At 43.7% G+C, this 19,307-nt stretch overlaps 1 protein-coding gene across 1 annotated transcript in view; it reads left to right on the top strand.

Moving 5' to 3' along the window:
* LOC136751870 (voltage-dependent T-type calcium channel subunit alpha-1I) overlaps positions 1–18,700 on the top strand; it is a 96,131-nt gene extending 77,431 nt beyond the window's left edge. The window contains exons 27-36 of the mRNA XM_066707625.1: positions 232–365; positions 881–951; positions 1,365–1,443; positions 2,176–2,297; positions 2,670–3,050; positions 14,648–14,794; positions 15,436–15,570; positions 15,894–16,062; positions 16,202–16,425; positions 17,825–18,700. Of these exons, the coding sequence (XP_066563722.1) occupies positions 232–365; positions 881–951; positions 1,365–1,443; positions 2,176–2,297; positions 2,670–3,050; positions 14,648–14,794; positions 15,436–15,570; positions 15,894–16,062; positions 16,202–16,425; positions 17,825–18,700 (2,338 nt within the window). The remainder of the gene's footprint in view (positions 1–231; positions 366–880; positions 952–1,364; positions 1,444–2,175; positions 2,298–2,669; positions 3,051–14,647; positions 14,795–15,435; positions 15,571–15,893; positions 16,063–16,201; positions 16,426–17,824) is intronic.
* Positions 18,701–19,307: the final 607 nt, after the last annotated feature.

Below are 19,307 nucleotides of genomic sequence, written 5' to 3'. Positions count from 1 at the left end.
AAGTATTATCTGTTGTAGTAGTAGTTAAGATAGTAGTCGGTAGTCAGTTGGATTATGTATCATTATTATTATTATTATTATTATTATTATTATTATTATTATTTAGATTATTATTACTAGGGTATAATCAGAAGGGTATGTGTGATCTGTGCAGGGTGAAAACTCTATAATAGTGTATCTGTGTCTCCTCTCTGTCTTTGGTATCTCTGTGTGTCTGTCTGCCCCCCTCAGGTGGAACCAGCTGGACCTGGCAATTGTGCTGCTGTCTCTGATGGGCATCACCCTGGAGGAGATTGAGATCAATGCTGCCCTGCCAATCAACCCCACCATCATCAGGATCATGAGGGTGCTGCGGATTGCCAGGGGTGAGTGCCAAATGGGCACTGTGTGTGCCGGGATGACTAATAAGTCATTTTAACCACTCACCCTACTCTACTCCTAACTTTTGGTGGTGCTATGGTACACGCGGCTGCCTCACAGTTCCTGTGCCCCGGGTTTGATCCGGGCCCTTGGGTGTGTCTGTCTGCGTGGGGTGTGCCTTGAAAAACCATATTGAAAAAACATGTTAGATCTATGTTTAGAGAGGGACCTGTGTTCATGTGTAGTTTAGACTTAAAGAAGAGCTAGGTTTTTATTTGGTTTTGCATGTCTGTTTGGTTTGATCACTTGTGCACTGTGAATACAATATTTCCCCATAACCCGTGCCTTGGTGTTTTCTAAGCCCCGCCTTAGAACCCCAGATGTAATGTCTGTAACCCCACATGGTGTCACAGTAGATAAATAGATAATAGATAAAAATAGATAGATCTCTCTCCCTCTCATGCTGTCTCTCCTCTCTTTTTCTCTCTCTCACTCTCTTTCTCTCTCTCCCTCTCTCCAGTGCTGAAGCTGTTGAAAATGGCCACAGGAATGCGAGCTCTGTTGGATACAGTTGTTCAGGCACTGCCACAGGTGAACCCCCCCCCAGTCTAGTGGTCCAATATGATTTATTGAAGTGTAGTGTAGTATAGTATTGTAGGATATAATGTAGTGTACTGCAGTATAAAATAGTGTATTGTTGTGTATATATAGTATAATTTTGTTTAGTATAGTTTAATATAGCATAGACATTGGAATAGTATAGTAGAATATAGTGTAATGTAGTGTAGTATTGTATATAGTATATTACAATGTATTGTACATTATTGTAAAATATACTAGTGCAGTGTAGTGTAGTACAGTAGTGTAGTATACTAATGTAGCATAGTATATACAGTGAAATCTAGTTTATTATACAATATTGAGTAGTGTGGTATAGTATAGTAAGTGTATGTAAATGTTCTAGTAAGGTGTGCTGTGTAATGGCCGTGTCTCTTGTGTTGCAGGTGGGCAATCTGGGGCTGCTGTTCATGCTTCTGTTCTTCATCTATGCGGCTCTGGGGGTGGAGCTGTTTGGAGAGCTGGGTGAGTGGCAGTGGGTGGAGGTATCTATCCTGGTGGGATAGCCCACTGTAGGAACCAATGGTTCCCAGCAAACAACTTTCCATTGTGATACATTTTGTTATAGTTTGAAATGAGGATGGTGCTGTCCTGCATCGTTATCCTTTACAATCGTCCACGTCAACCCTGGATGGTAGGAGTGAAATTGCAGGGAGTAGCTGATGTTTATAATTTGGATTACCCAGAAGAACTAAATGAATGTTCACAGTTTTATATAAAATTAGCTCACGCTGTGCCAGCTAATCGTACAGTTAAATCTATCGCAAAAGAGGCAGTTGGCTGCACACTGTACTAGTTAAAGCAAGCAGAGGGATGGTCGGCCTGAGTGACATTGCTGCTTTCTTAGAAAAAAAGAGTTCCCCATGGTAACGTCCCTCTTTGGGTAGTATGTTCGTCTTGAAAGATAACTAAATTGTATGACTGACTAAAGTGATCCCCTTGTGATATGGCAGAGTTCTGAGATCAGAGACATGTTTACTGACTTCTCTCTGTCCCTTTCTCTTTCCCCTGTCCCATCTCTCCTGTCTCCCCTCTCTCCCCCTCTATGCTCTTCTCTGTACTCTGTGCCCTACATTATGCCCCTACTCTGTGCCCCTGTGCCCTACTTTATGCCCCTACTCTGTTGCCCTGGGCCCTGTTCTATGCCCCTAACTGTCACCCTGCTCCATGTTTACCCTGTTGCCCTGTGCTGTGCAGTGTGTAATCAGGACTACCCCTGTGAGGGCATGAGTCGCCATGCCACCTTCGAGAACTTCGGCATGGCATTCCTCACCCTGTTCCAGGTCTCCACCGGCGACAACTGGAATGGCATCATGAAGGTGAGATGGCCGGGGCACTTGGGCTCTGGAGTGAGGTGGCCTAGTGTACCGTACTGTACTTTCCTGTAGTAAAGATTAGTATACTGTACTGTATTGTATTGTACTGTAGTATACTGTACTGTACTGCACTATAGTATACTGTAGTGTAGTGTAGTGTACCTTACTGTTTTAGTAATAGTGTACTATACAGTATTGCAGTGCACTGTACTATAGTATAATATAACATTGTAATGTCCTGTGCTGTTTCACAGAAGGAAAAAGTCAACAAATAAAAAATAAAAAATCCTGTGGGGAGCAGCTCTGACTGCTTTTGCTGACTAGCCTCTGCTCCACTCCTCCTCCTCCTCCACCACCTCCCTCTATCTCCCCCAGGACACGCTGAGGGACTGTCCCAGCAACGAGCATGGCTGCTTGACCAGCCTGCAGTTCATCTCCCCGCTGTACTTTGTAAGCTTTGTGCTGACGGCCCAGTTCGTGCTGATCAATGTGGTGGTGGCTGTGTTGATGAAGCACCTGGATGACTCCAACAAGGAGGCGCAGGAGGATGCCGAGATGGATGCTGAGATCGAGCTGGAGCTGGCCCAGGGTGGGCTGTGCTGCCTGGGAGGGCTGGGCGGGAGCGGGGGAGGGCGAGGTGGGGGAGCATTGTCTTCCCCAGCAGTCCCCGGCCAAACAGCGGCACCCATGGGCCCCCCGCCCCCACCCCCACACAGCCGCGATCACAACCCCCGCAGGCACTACTCCCCAGCCCAGGTTAGTAGCAGCTTTTATTATTGTTGTTCTTTTTCAACATGAAGGCTATTTCTGTTTTTTTTCCTTTCTTTTTCTTTTTAAGTTTTACTCCTTAAGAATTCACATATCCCATACAGAGTCCTGGTGAATTGAATTTTTGTACTTTCAGTCCAGGGTTGATTCTTTTTATACGTCAAGTCATTTCAGTTGTTTACAAATTGACATCTTAGAAGGGAATATTTGGAGTGAGGCAGCTTGGTTGCATTGTGGTTAACATGGTTGCCTCACAGCTCCTGGGCCCTGGGTTCAATTCCGGGCCCTTTGGTCTTTCTCCCTTTGGGGATGTGGCTGTTCTGATATGCCTGTGATGGAGGGACATTATGTGTTTTCACTTTCCATTTATCCCCACACAGCTGATGATTGGGAGCTAGAGGTATGTTCAGTCTGACTCTGAAACTCTGACGGCTATAACACTACATCATTCCATTCTGGAGAGGGGGACACAGCAAAGGTGTCATGGGGGACCTGTGCTTCCCCCATGTGCTGGCATGTCTAAGAAATAATGAACTGTGCTGATTGTTTTTTGTTTTAAGAGGAACTGAATTGGTGCTCAAATAAAAACACACGCAGTGATCATATCACGCAGGGCTTGTCCGAGGTTAAATGGAGGTTGTGTCGGGTGGATACTGGAACATGCATACTGGCAGCCTTAGAAGTTGCTTAAATAAGTAAATAAATTTAATAAAAACAACAGTGAGAAAAACAAAGCATTCTTGAAGAAAAAAAATACTTTGTCCCTTGGCTTTGTTCATAGAGATACAGGGAGCAGGAATTGTTAAGATAGTGCTGCAATAATGTTTCTCTAAAATGCTCCATTCCTGTTTATGTGCACCTTAGTATTGTGTATTTTTTTTATTTGTCTGCATACTGGAATGGGTTGAGAGGGAGAGAGATGGAGAGAGGGAGCAGAAGAGGGAGAGTGATGGAGAGAGGTAGGGTTAAGGGGGAAAGAAAGCAGGGTAAAATGGGGGGGTGGAGAAGTGGAGGTAGGGGAGATGGAGATGGAGGGAAATGGAGAGAGACAGGGGAGAGGGAGAGAGGACAGAGAGCTGGAGGGGGATAGGGAGGTCTAGGGGAGAGGCAGGTGTGAGAGATGAAAGAGTTGTATGCGTAGGGAGAAACAGAGGGAGAAAGAGGGAGAGTGGGGTGGAGAAAGATAGAGAGGGTGAGGAAAGGGAGAAAAGGGGGAGAGGTGAAGAAGAGGGAGAGGGGGCATGAGAGGAAGAAAGGTGGGAGAGTGAGAGTGTGTAGGAAGAGAGACAGGGGAAGGAGAGGGAAGGGGGGAGAGAGAGAGTGAGCAGGAGGAGAGGGGGGAGGGGGGAGGGAGATCACAATGTCCTCCTTCATTGCTGTACCTTAAAAATAGAGCTTCCCTGACAACTGTTTCCATGGAAACAAATCCTGTGCTGAGCATTCTGCAATACACCCATGAATCTCTGAGATACTCGTAGAATCAAGACAAAGAGAGAACTGGAGTGGAAGGGAGGAGAGCTAGGGGGACAGAAAGAGTGGGGGGGGTTGCAGTGTGTACAGTAGCTCAGTGTCACAATGTGTTACTCAGTGTTGAAGTGTATTCAACATCTCATTGTCATAGTGTATTCAACAGCTCTTTGTCACACTATATTCATTGTGTCAGTGTCACAGTTTGTTCAGTAGCTCAGTGTGTCAGTGTGTTCAGTATGTCAATGTCACAGTTTGTTCAGTAGCTCAGTGTTGCAGTGCATTCATGTGTCAGTGTCACAGTGTGTTCAGTAAGCTCAGTTAAGAGTGCTCTATCTTATTCTCTGACTCTTTTCTCTCTCTCTCTGAGTCTCATTCCTGCTCTCTCCCTGCCGGCTGGCCAGCCTGCCAATTTGTGTATTCATCTGTTCTTTGGAAAAAGCAAGAGAATTAAAAAAATAAGCAATTCCTTGTTTCATGGGCAGAAGCTCAGCCCTGTCCCTTATCTCTCCTGACAGGGCTCTTGGTCATCATCAAAGCTTCGGCACAACAGAGAAAGAGAGAGAGAGAGAGAGAGAGACTCAGAGACAGACACGGCGACAGAGACACAGAGAGCAGGAGATTAATAAACAGGGACTAATTTCCTGCAATGATAAGAGGTCTATAGATTAGACACGCCACCCGAGCCACTTTACACTGCCTCCTCAATAAAGCCCAGCTGACATTATAAACCTCCTTGGCTTTATCTGCAGTGAATTGTGAACCTGGTGTACAAGAAAGAAAGAGATAAACTGAGAGAGGGATAGAGAGAGGGAGAGGGCTAGAGAGAAGGAGAAATGGAGAGAGATAGGACATTTGGATGTGGCAATACTTCCAAACTATGGCATATCTGAAATATATCTACTATCTATAAATCTGTATCATTTGCAGAAGCAGCAAATTGTAAAAATTGTAAAAATTGTAAAAATACAATATGTATATGTATTGTATAAAATAATATTGCAGTATAAAATGCATTGGATGTTTTTAATAAAAATAATAAAAAGTAATTCAAGCAGTTTCTGTTTTGTTAAAAGACACCAAAACTGCCCATATGCAGTGGCTCTCAAAAGTATTCAACCCCCTTGGACTTTTCCATATTTCACTGTGTTACAAGGTGTGTCACATGATTTCAGGTTAAATACATCTGTCTCTGGCGGGGTCCCACAGTTGGTTAGTACAATTCCTAACAAAAACTACGTCATGAAGACAAAGGGACATTCAATGCAGATCCGGAATAAGGTTCTTCAAAAGCACCAATCAGGGGTAGGATATAAGAACATTTCCAAAGCATTGAACATGTAGACAGTCCGGTTTGTACAGGTCCCATCTATTCCAGAAGAAAGATCAATGTTCCATAAACCTAAACCCCTCTTCCCTAAACCAAGATTTCAACTACGTGTTAGAAAGTTTAACACGTAGGTTTAGGTGTATGGAGCATTGGTCTTTCTTCTGCGATAGATGGGACCTGTACAAACCAGATGGTCTACATCTAAACAGAATGGGGGCTAAAGCATTGGGAGAGCGTATGGGCAGAGAAATTGAGAATCATTTAAACTAGGGACCAGGGGGGCAGGGAGCTCTAACAATGGGACATGTTCCTCTAAGGAAAGAAAACAAAGGGATCCCGCTAGTAGGAAAGTCCTGAAATGTTTGTACCTCAATGCCAGGAGTATAAGGAACAAGATGTTGGACTTAGAAGCCACAGTGCTGGCATGTGACTATGATGTTGTAGGAGTGACGGAAACATGGCTTACAGAAAACGATTGGGATGAATACAAGTTAGAAGGAAACGCACAGTTTAGGAGAGACAGGCAAAATCAAAGAGGAAGTGGGGTAGCACTAGCAGAAGAACTAAAATTAGATCCCAGTAACGGAACAGAATCTTTGTGGGTGAAAGTTTTGGACAAGAGATCTGGAGGATTAGTGGTAGGAGTGTGTTACAGACCACCCAACTCAGATATTCAGCAAGATGTTGCATTCTACAGTGTAATCAGGACTGCATGTAGCAAGGATGTGGCATTTATAATGGGGGATTTCAATTTCCCAAACACAGACTGGGAAAGCCCGGTTGGGACTACAGAAGCAGAAATAGAAATGGTTGAGATGGTAAATGACTGCTTTCTAACTCAATTTGTCAGGGAACCAACCAGGGAGAGTGCATGCATTGACTTGATATTTTCAAATGACCAAGATAGAGTCAGAGGGACACTAGTTAGAGAACCAATGGCAAATTGTGATCACAACATGGTTAGCTTTTAGGCATTCTTTCAAAAAACAAGGCCCAAGTCTAAAACAATGGTCTACAATTTCAGAAAAGCAAACCTTGAAGGTATGAGGCGGCACTTAGAAGAGGTAGACTGGAGCACACTGGATACAGATTCAGTTGAAAATGGATTGTTATATTTTAAGAATATACTACTTGAGGCTCAGGAGAAATTTGTACCAAAACTTAGCAAATTGAGGACCAAAAAACATTGGCCAAAATGGTTTAATAGAGGTATGCAAAAAAATATCAAGAGGAAGAAAATATTGTATAGCGCATACAAAAGGGACGGAGACGAAAAAAAATACATAGAATATGTTGAGCTGCAAAGAGATCTTAAGAAAGGGATCAAGAAAGCAAAGAGGGAAATAGAAAGAAACTTAGCTCTTGGAGCTAAAACTAATGCAAAAAGCTTTTTTCAATATTACAACAGCAAGAGGACAATAAGGGAGGATGTGAAACAGATAAAGGGCAAAAATTGAAGTATCTTGGAAAACTAACAAGATGTAGCAAATGTTCTAAATGAGTATTTCACTAAAGGGACTAGCAGAATTAAAAACAAACAAATCACCTGGGCCAGATGGTATATTTCCAACAGTACTTAAAGAAATGAGGGAAATTATTTATAGGCCGCTAAGTCAAATATTCTAAATGACACTTAGAACAGGGGATGTGCCAACTGACTGGAAGACAGCAAATGTCATACCAATCCAAAAGAAAGGGGACAAAACTGAGCTAGGAAATTACAGACCAATCAGTCTCAGCTGCATCACCTGTAAAATGTTGGAAGAAATTATTAGACAGAAAATAGAGATAGTCAACATGGGTTTAGATGAGGCAGATCATGTTTTACTAATTTATTAGCATTTTTTGAACACGCAACTGCATCTGTAGATCATGTGAAAGCATATGATATGATATGATATACTTAGATTTTCAAAGCTTTTGATAAGGTTCCACACCAAACACTGATCCTCAAATTGGAAGCTGTAGGCATTCAGGGTAATGTAAGTAGATGGATTATGAACTGGTTGATGTATAGGAAACAGATAGGTGTCAATTAGAGGAGTCGCTTCTAACTGGAGTGAGGTTGTTAGTGGAGTTCCACAGGGATCAGTACTAGGGCCTTTGCTTTTTCTAATCTATATTAATGATCTGGACTCTGGGATAGTTAGCAAGCTTGTCAAATTTGCCAATGATACTAAAATAGGTAGTTCAGCAGATACAATCTCGGCAGCACAGGCTATTCAAAGGGACTTAGATAACATTCAGTTATGGGCCGACACCTGGCAGATGAAATTCAATGTGGACAAGTGCAGGTAACAAAAATGTCCACTATAATTACACTATGGGAGGAATAGAACTAGATGAAGTATCGCATGAGAAAGACCTAGGAGTCTATGTGGACTCCTCACTTTCTCCATCCAAACAGTGTGTGGAAGCAATAAAAAAGGCAAACAGAATTTTAGGGTATATTGTCAAAAGTGTAGAATTTAAAACAAGGGAAGTAATGTTAAGACTGTACAATGCACTAGTTAGACCTCATCTGGAATAATGTGTACAGTTCTGGGCTCCACACTTCAAGAAGGATATTGCTGCTCTAGAGGCATTTTAGAGGAGAGCAACCAGACTTATTCCAGGTCTGAAGGGAATGTCCTACTCTGAGAGACTGAGGGAACTGAACCTTTTCACAGTGTTACAGAGGAGACTACGTGGGGACTTGATCCAAGTCTTCAAAATCATGAAGGGCATCGACCACATCAAACCAGAGGAGCTTTTCCAGATCAGCAGGGACACACGCACCCGGGGACACAAAAAGAAATTGGGCTACAAGGCATTCAAAACGGAAAACAGGAGATGCTTCTTTACACAGAGAGTAGTCACAATCTGGAACAAACTCCCCAGCAATGTGGTAGATGCTGAAAATTTGGGAACATTTAAAAATAGACTGGATAGGATCCTTGGATCACTTAGTTATTAATGGACACCAAACGAGCACGATGGGTTGAATGGCCTCCTCTCGTTTGTAAACTTTCTTATGTTCTTATGTTCTTAATATCCCCCAGAGCACAGTAATGTCCATTATTAAGAAATGGAGAGAATATGGCACAACAGTGAATCTGAGCAAGAAGGGCACTAGACAGGGAGGCCACCAAGAGGCCTATGGCAGCTCTAAAGGAGTTACAGTCTTCCATCGCTGAGCTGGGAGACACTGGTGTTTCACAAAAGTGGCCTATATGGGAGAGTGGCAAAACTAAAGCCATTGTTGAAAAAATCTTGCATCAAATCTCGGCTACAGTTTGCTAGAAGGCATATGGGAGACTCTGAGACCAGGTAGAGGTCTATGGTCTCAGATTATATGGTCTGATGAGACCAAAATATAACTTTTTGGCCTCAACGCTAAGCGCTATGTTTGGAACACCATCCCTACCGTGAAGCATGGTGGTGGCAGCATCATGCTATTGGGATGCTTCTCTGCATCAGGGCCTGGAAACCTTGTAAAGATAGAGGGCAATATGGATGCAGCAATGTACAGAGAAATCCTGGATAAAAACCTGCTGAAGTCTGCAAGAGACCTGGGACTTGGGAGAAGATTAATCTTCCAGCAGGACAATAACATCAAACATATAGCCAAAGCCACACTGGAGTGGCTTAAACACAAAAAGTCAAAGCCTAGACATCACTCCAATTGAGAATATGTGGAAAGAGTTGAAAATTGGTCCCAAAGGTCCCCATCCAACTTGATGGAGCTTGATCAATTTTGCAAAGAAGAATGGGCAAACATTGCTGTGTCCAGATGTGCAAAGACTTATCCACATAGACTCATGGCTGTAATTGCTGCCAAAGGTGCATCTACCAAATATTGACTGAAGGGGTGATTACTTATGCATTCAAGTATTTTCTGCTTTGTATTTGTAATTCATTTAGAACAATTTACAGATTTTCAAATTTTCACTGTGACATTGTGGACGTTTAATGTGTTGAACAGTGGCAAAAACTCCTGATTAAATCCATTCTGATTTCATGTTGTAACACAATGAAATGTGGAAAAGTCCAAGGGGGTTGAATACTTTTTAGAGCCACTGTAACTTTAAGTCATGACATCAGAGGGGCGGCACTGCAGGGGCTGATCAATGGGGCGTATTTGCTACAAAAGCTGAAACAGATGTGCTCACATGGAGTCATGTGGGTTTACTCACATCTGAATAATGTGATCACAGACATATTTTCTTATGGTACTGCCCGATAGGTTTTAATTATTTTATTATAATTAAGTTTTAATTATAATCTATATTTTACTGATTACTTCATGTTATATTGATTGGTCATATTGGTCAATAGTAGTTCAAGAGGTAATTAATGGTATATACACTACTGGTCAAATGTTTTAGAACACCTACATTTTTACAGTTTTTATTGAAATGTATGCAGTTTAATATCTCAATGTATTCTTTCTACAATGGAAATCAAATATCAAACCTTGTAGGTTGTTTTTTCTTTCACCCTTCTGTCCAGTTCATCCCATGTTTTGGGTAATTATCTTGCTGTAGGATGACCCCCTGACCAACTAGGCGTATACCAGAGGGTATTGCATGGCACTGCAAAATGCTGTGGAAGCCATTTTGGTTTACTGCCATTTTGTGAAAGTCGCCGACACTGGATCCAGCAGTGAACCATCGCCTAATCGACGGAATACAAAAACCCTGCGTGGTGAACTGAAGATTTCAAATTTTGATTCATTGTTCCATAAGACCTTCTTCCAGTCTTCAGTAGTCCACTGCCGGTGCTTCATGGCCCAGGCAAGCCACTTTTTCTTATTTTGGCATCTGCAGCTGGAAGTCTTCTCTTCACAGTTGAAACAGACTTGCTTACCTCAACCAGTGTTAAGTTGTGCTTGAAGCTGTTGTCCGGTGAGCCGCCTACCTATTGCCGTTGACTCTCAGAAACTTGTCTTCTGATTCTGTTGTGGCTTTGGGTCTGCCAGACGTCTTCCTGTCAGAGTTCCCTCCAGGTTCCAAGTGCCTTTTGATGGTGTAGGAAAGTGTACTTTCAAAGTGTACTGTAAATTTCAATAAACCTGGAAAAATGGGGGTGTTCTAAAACTTTTGACTGGTAGTGTAGATAGGTTTTTTTTTTTTTAATTCAAGATTGATTTAATACTAGATTCATTTCAATCTCCCATTGTGGATACATGTTTTAAGTCCTCCCTAAGTTTAACAAACATGATAGAAAATATGTACACTTCAAACTGCCCACAAACATTCAGACTAAGCAAGATCAACTCAATTATAAAACAATTGGACTTTTAAACATAATGCAATAATCAACATGTTTAGTGCAAGATGTACCTCGCAAACTTCAAACTTTTTTTTTTAATTACTCAACTTCAAACACTGGCAGATACAATCTAGGTCTACATGTGTCCTTTTAAGGGCATGTTGCTAAAGTATTGAATGTATTTTATAAACTGTGTAGCGTAAGGTACACTTATAAATTTCAATTAAAGAAGTGAATTTATAGTATCACCTTATCACGAATCCTGGAATCTTGTAGAACTCAATTTCTGTAATAATTGGACGCAGACACCAATTCCAAAGATATAAATTGTCAAATTTATTCAAAACAAAGACTAAATGTAGCACTACACTAATTATACAAAAGGGAAAAACTAATTAAAATTCAACTCTAGATCAACAAATCAAAGACAAATCACTTCCGTGACCAAATCAAAGACCATGGGATCGCATATGATAACACAAATCGTTAAACAAAAAAGGTTATAAACACATTGACTACAATACCGGTTAGTAAGACGAAGGTGAGTCTCTCGTTAGTATTATTAGTCAGACATTAAATAACTACGCAGGTTAGTATTTATGTCAGGTAACTTCTCGTTATATATATATCAGTCTCATTTACGTTTAGGTGCCGAGAAAGATCCTATCATTACTTGTTACCACAATTTCCCTTAACTGATTATTATTCAATGATTAAGGATAGGCAGGGCCCCCAATAATCTAATGTCTATTAACTTGTGTCAATTTCAGACTAAACAGTTAAACAGGAATGAGAAGATATTTCTCGGCGTTGACAGATTTTATTTCTAAAATTATCAACAAAACAGTTTAATGCAACACACATTTATATTTAAGAAAACTAAATGATATTACACATTCTAGAGTTATGAATCACAGATTAACATTTCTAATTGATTTCTCAAATGTCATGAATCATTAACTCCAAACTGTTAAACTTATCTGAACTTCGTCGCAGAGAGGCCTCTCTGTCTTCGGGCTCAGATAACAGCACACGGCACGAGGTCCGTGTGGTTTGGAACAAAGGCAGTCCGGTTCGGCTTTGTCCAAGAACTTCCACTCAGTCGATGCACCTGGAAGTTGGGGTTTCTAGCTATTTAAATGACTGACACTTTTGTGTACAGTCGACTTAGTCAATTGTCCAGCTGTAAAACTCCACTGATCAGGTGGGCACAGGCGGGCATGCGCAGTCTGTAAAGTTCTTTATTTAATAAAGTCCTTTAAAAGAATTCTTCGTACGGCTCAATCTCCTTCTCCCAGTTTAACTCTTCTGTTGCCGGCAAAGACTTGGTTGGTTTCTGGTTCCGTTTCTGGCAACAGAGCTACAGGTTGAGCTGTGGCAGAGAGTTTCTGGTTCAGGTGAGAGAGAGAGAGAGAGAAAGACTGTCCGCTGTTCCTTATAGTCTGTCAGATCAATAGGTGATTGGTCCTTGAGTTCTTGAGATTGGATTTCGGTTTCAGCCCCCAGTGTCCTATTGGAGGGGGGCTTGATTTATGACTGATGTCAATCCATGCCATCTTTTGGAAATGCCGGTTGGCCTGGGTTCGTAGCTCTATGTCGGGATTTCGGCTCTCATCCACTTCAAAGAGTTTTTATCACCTACAGGCCCCTTTCTCCAGACATCTCATAGCAGAATTCCAAACTATTTGGCCTCTTCTCGGTGCCATCCTCCCCAAAACTGTCACTTTGATGCAAACCAGTTCCAAGCTGATGAGCTAAGGAAATCTGATAACTTTGGGGGGGAGAGGTCTTCTTTAGATCAGTGCTTCAGCTCAGAGCCCAAATGCTCTTATCCAAATACACTCAACATGACGCTACAACTGTAAGGGATCATTTATTTACTGAAATGTTCACACAAAGGCTTGGGATAAAAATATGAATTGGAAATAATTGGCATAACGCCACTGCCCTGGTGCATTCAGGCTGAACTGGATCAGAAATGGCAGTGTAAAAGCGTCTACTAATTGTATTAGTATTCACAGCAGTCTTAATAGTAATAGTAGTAGAAGTAGTAATATTAGTAATTAGTTATTAGTTATTATTAATAATTATAATTACTATTAATAATTTGTAATTTTAATATAAAAAAGTAGAATTAGTAACAGTAGTAGTAATATTAGTAATTAATTAGTAATATTACTAGTAGTGATAGTAACAGTAGAAGTATAAATAGCAATAGTAGTATTAATAATGGTTATTAGAAATTTGAATATTGTTAATATTAGTAGTAGTAATCATAACAGAAGTGATGTTAATTGTAATAGTAGAAGTAGTAACTAATTTAGTAGTAGTATCATCAAAGTCATTAAACAAAACTGTGATGTAAAGTTTGTACAAGATTAACAACTACAGATAATTAAAAGTGTGTGAGAGTCAAAATGTCAGACGTGTAGTTTTGAAAATAATAAAATACGGCAGTTGCCTTGTCCAAGGTGACTGAGCGGGATGCTGGGAGTGAGAGCGCACTTCCTGTGGAGAGTAGCATCAATCAAGTGACTCAGTGTAGCACCACTGTGGAACCAAGCATTAGGGATCCAGCCTGCACTGAGACACACGCATTAATACAGCTCAGTAGGGAGGAGGGGAGGTAGGGAGGGAGGATAGATAGATAAATAGATTGATTGATACAGATAACAGATCTGGAGGGGGGGTGTAGGGAAGTGGGGAGGTAGGGAAGGAGGGTATAGAAGGAGTGTAGATAGATAGTTAACAGCCAAGCAGTGGGGGTTCGGCCTGCGCTGAGAAACATGCATGAATACAGCTCTAGGAGGGGAGGTAGCGAGGATGATTATATAGATAGATATACAAATATTACAGATAAGAGATCTGAAGGTAGGGAGCTGGGGAGGTAGGGATCATTGGTATATAGTAGTGGGCAGTAGTGTGTAGTAGTGGTCAGGGCTCTGGACTCAGGACAGGGTCATGGGTTCAATCCCAGGTGGGGGCACTGCTGTTGTACCCTTGAGCAAGGTCCTTTACCTCCAGTAATTCACCAGCTATATAAAATAAATTATTTTAAAAAATGGTAAAATGTAAAAAAAAAGTAATGTGATATATTGTAACAATTGTAAATCACCATGGATAAGGGTGTCTGCTAAGAAATAAAGTAATAATAATAATATATAGATGGATAGACAGCGATCTACAGATAAAAGATCAAAAAGAATGTATGGGACAGAGAGGTAGAGAGTGAGACAGGGAGGATGTCTTCTATATAACTGTATTAAAGAGAACAAATATTTGCTAATGACAAAATCAAAATACACAGAATTAACAGCTGAAGTAAAATGAGAAGATAATCTAACAGATTCAGACAAGTGGCTGATGCTCTTTCTCTTGCCATATTTGTCAGAACCAAAATTCAACTAAACTGCAACCTCACACAATGCTGCCAGAGCACAGTGTGACAGCTGGGCAGCCACTCAAGAACTGTAATCATGATTCTGTGGATCTTGTCCATGATGCCCTGTCCTCTTTCCCCTGTGCCCTGTCCCAGGAGAGCCTTTGGCTGGACAGCGTGTCTCTGCTGATCAGGGACTCACTGGAGGGGGAGCTGTTGATGATTGATAACCTGTCTGGCTCTGTCTTCCACCACTACTCATCCCCCCCCGTATGCCAGGACTGCCGGCACCACCACCAAGAGGTATTGACATGACACTGCGCTGTACATCACTGTGCACCATAATACACCACTGTAAACTTCTATATACCACTGTGCACCATGATATACCACTGCAAACTATTATATACCACTGTGCATCATAATACACCATTGTAAACTACTATATACCACTGTGCACCATAATACACTATTGTACACCACTCCCCACCATAATACACCACTATACACCTTAATACACCGCTCTGCACACTACACACCACAGTCTTGAGGTACACCACTTTTAACCATTATACATTAATAAAGTAAATTAAAATCACATTTTTAAAAAGTACTTGCCATTTGAAAATCACCATTCAAGACACACTCTCAGACCCTTCCCCTACAACTCAGCACTCTTATCACTGGCCTACTGAACACACTTCCACCCAAAAACTTGAACACTAGCCTTTCTCTCTCCACCTCTTCCTCCTTCCTCCTTTCTCCCCCTCCTTCTTCCACTCCTCGCTCCACACTGTCCCACCCACCTCCTCTCCACTTCCATCTCTATCACCCTTTCCTTGTATCCATTACTCTCCCCTCTCTCTTCCTCTCCCTGCCTTCTACTCTCTCTCTTTCCCTCCATCTCCTCATCTCCCCCTACACTACCCCCCCCACTCTCTCAGATCCAATTGGCTGAGGTGGAACAGGCGTCTCTGATGTCAGAACAGATGTCAGACAAATCCTCTTCTCTGGCACTGCCTGATGACCTCAGCCTGGACGACCACAGTGTGTATCAGATGTTGGTGAGGGATGGCAAGGTAGGCATGGTGCATGTTGATTACATCACAATGGCTGGAGACCACACCAGTAAAATGGCAACATAGAAGCTTTCACAGGACCTGGCAAAATATTCTCCTTATGCCAGTTCAAAGTGTTACTTTACCTTACAATTGTTGCATGATTAACTTGGGTTTACTGTGGCTTTACCACAGTGTTACAGTGATTTACTATGGGTTCAATACACTTTTGTAAGACTTTGCTCTCTCACACTACCTCTCTCTCTGTCTCTATTGCTATTTGTCTGACTGCTTTATCTGTATTACTACACTTGTTTTCTCTCTCTCCCTCTCTTTCTCTTCAGGAGGAGAGAGGTAGCAGCAACTCCCACAGTTCTGAGGAGCTGGGTGGCAGCCAACCTGGGAGTGGGGGTCAGGGGTCAGCACCGCAAAGTCCCGGGGCTGAGGAGGAGGGGGCCCTGTTTGAGCTGGGGCTGCACACCACCTCACAACGTAGCCCCTCCCCCAACACAGGTAACCCAAAGTGACACAGTGACAGACACTTAATATCTGTCCCAGTGACTAACTGACCTTATTTTTGTCATTGTTTATTCAAGTGACTGACCTGACTGACTAACACCTGCTGTTACACTGTCTCTCCCTCTCTTTCTAGTTGCAGTGGAGGAGGCTGGGGGCAGCAGTAGCTATAGGGGGAGTGGCACCTCCTCCCTCTTTCACCTCCCCAACGAATTCTTCCACCCTGCTGCCGCTGCCCCGCCACCCACCCCCGGAGCAGAGGAGGGGTCGCAGGGCTTTAGGGGGACCCGACTGCCCTCCCCAGCCTCCTGGGCATCCCTGAGGTCCCCGGGGGCAAACAGTCGGATGCTGACCACACTGGTGAGAGGAGTCCCCTGACTCAATTACCCACAGTGCAGTAGTGGAGAAAAGAAGTTACACAGAGCTCTCCACACTTTAAGAACCAAATGACAGGAAATGCAAGGATTCTCACACTGTTAACCTAGTTTGTTATATTGTCACAGTGGAGTGCTATTGGGGCTCGAAATGCCTTCACTGGGCATTCCCACACTGAGCCCTGGGTTCAGCAAATCACAGTTTACCAGAGTTGTATAGTGTAGTATATTGCAGTGTATTGTAGTGTAGTGTAGTGCAGTGCGGTGTCCTGCCACACCGTGCAGTTTAGTGTAGTACAGTGTATTGTAGTGTTCATCTTGCCTTTACTGTGCTTTACTACACTAGACTCTGAGTGCAGTAAACCATAGCCTACCAGGGCTTAATTTGTACCGGAACAAGCCGGATCTCGGGTTTTGAGTGTCTATGTATTTTCGCCGAACCCCTCTCACGTTTCTTTTACTGTCAACCCCCCCCCCGCCCCGCTCTCATGTTTTTGTACTGTCACAACCCCCCTCTGCTCTCACGTTGTTTTTACCGTCGCCCCCCCGGTCTCACGTTTTGCACTGTTCCGGGACCAGCGCCTGCCTCGTCAAACCTCCGCTCCCATATACACTTTGCGTTCCGGCACCTTCGGACAAATTAAGCACTGTAGCCTACCATAGTCAACAGGCCTCAGAGACACTGATCATGGTATATCCAGTGCACAGTGAATACCTGTTAAAATGCCTGTGTATATTATTTAAAAGTTTGAGAACAGAATTGTACCGATTTTCTAATGGAAGCTTTGATGTAAGGGAATGGGTTTGTCTACCGTACTCTACAGATACATCTATAGTCATGATAGAATTTAGTTATAGATTAGCTACAGCAGACTGTTGTTTGTACTGTACAGTGCTCTACAGATGTTACAGTCATGTTAATATGGAGATAGAGAAAAGCTACAGCAGACTAGTTTATGTACATGTAGCCAGTGCAGGTCGGAGCTCCCCACTCGAGATTTGATCTGCGCTGCTCCCCATGAGCACTCCACCCTGCTGCAGCTCCACCCAGTAGAGCGACAAGCTCACGACACCAACAGACCAGATCTTCCGACACGGGAGGCTTATCACTGTACTGATTTACAGAGAGATTACGTCACCTGTAACGTGCTTATGTACACTATGAGCCCCATTACATACAGTGCCCTACATCTCTGTCTAGTGTGAAGGTGTTGGTGAACTACAGCAGTTAATACAGTGATAACTGCCCTACAGTCTGAAACCGGCTCTCTTTCTCTTTCCATCGTCCTCTCTGTCTCACCCACTGCTTTTGCCCCTCCCCTTCCCTCTCTTTACTCCCCCTTCCATCTCTGCCCCTCCCTCCATTTACCTCCCTCCCTCTCCAGCACACAGCCCTCAGTGACTCCTCCCTGGCCACAGGCAGTTCAGAGGGTAGCCTGCAGACCACGCTGGAAGAGGGCCTGAGCTTCAGTGTGTCCCCCCCTCGCGAGCTGGACCTGCCCTTGCTGTGCCCCCTCACCGATGACCACCGCTCTCCCCCACCGCCCCTGTGCCCACCCCCTGAGCCCCTTGCCCGGCACCACCCTGCCTTCGGGGGGCTGAGGAGCAGGGGAGGGGGAGGAGGAGGAGTTGGTGTGAGGGAGTGCCCAGGTGCGCTCACCTTGCAGGCCACCAGGGGGCACCAGAGGAGCCAGAGCAGCGGAGGCAGCAGCACAATCCCAGGATGCCACAGGGAGGACTCTATTGACCCATCAGACGAGGATATGGGCTGCGGTGGGGGGGAGGGTGGGGGATCCAGCCAGGCAAGCAACAGTGAACAACTTCTGTCTGAGACCCTAAGCAGCCTCTCCCTTTCCTCTCTGCTCTCCCCTGCCTTGCTAGCACCCCCCCTGGGGAAAAAATGTAATAGCACTGGCAGCTTGGAACAAGCTAACCTGCATGGGGCCATTGAGGGGGGTGGGCATCCACTGTTCTTCATGCCCCCCCAGGCCTACCTCACAACCCCCACCACCCACACCACCCACACCACCTCCTCCACCACCTCCTCCTCTTCCTCCTCCTCCTCCTCCTCCTCTTCATCATCCTCCTCTTCCTCTACCTCCTTGTCCTGGACTGAGGATGGGAGCAGCAAGACACGGGGAAGAGGGCGGGGGGGGCCAGGGGAAGGGGGCGAAGCTGGGAAGGGGAGAGGGGGGGGAGAGGGGGGGCTACAGGTGTATGGGCTGAAAAGCGTGATAGTAGCGTCTAAAAAGAACAGGTGAACCTCACCTGTTTTTCTCTTTCCCTCTCTCTCTCCTCTCTTTCACAATCCCTTCTGCCCTCCCTCCAGCCCACCCCCTCCCCTCAAAATAACAACCACGGACTTCAACTTAACAGCTCCTGATTGCGTCCTACTGCACTCATTGCATTGATTTATTTGCGTGGGTTTTTGGATGCCTTCTATCAGGAGTGGGTAAATGGGGAGGGGGTTAGGGGAACACCTCCAATAGGGGGGAGGAGGGGAGAATGGGGGGCTTTTGGTTCCTTCCTGGGACTCCTCAACAGGAAGAGAGAAAAAAAAACACATATGAGAAAAGAATCACAGTTATCTGTCAAAGGTCAGCTGTTTTGATTTTGCCCCCCGCTACAAAAACCTGAATGGGATGATGATAGAGGGGTAAGGAGAATGGACTCAACTCCCTTTGTCTTTTGGCAAGACATTTTCAAAACCTACCAGGGAAACCACAGTCTCTTTTCGACCAACAGTGGAAAACAATGAAAGAAATAAACCACTGAATAAGTAGGAAGCATAGGAAACAAATGGGAGAAGATATATACTAGATTTGAACAGACAAAAAAAATGTGTGTTAAGAGATGATGCAACATAAA

Source organism: Amia ocellicauda, chromosome 6 (assembly GCF_036373705.1).
Source record: "Amia ocellicauda isolate fAmiCal2 chromosome 6, fAmiCal2.hap1, whole genome shotgun sequence".
Classification (NCBI taxonomy): Eukaryota; Metazoa; Chordata; class Actinopteri; order Amiiformes; family Amiidae; genus Amia; species Amia ocellicauda.
This window is presented reverse-complemented; position numbering and strand designations above follow the sequence as displayed.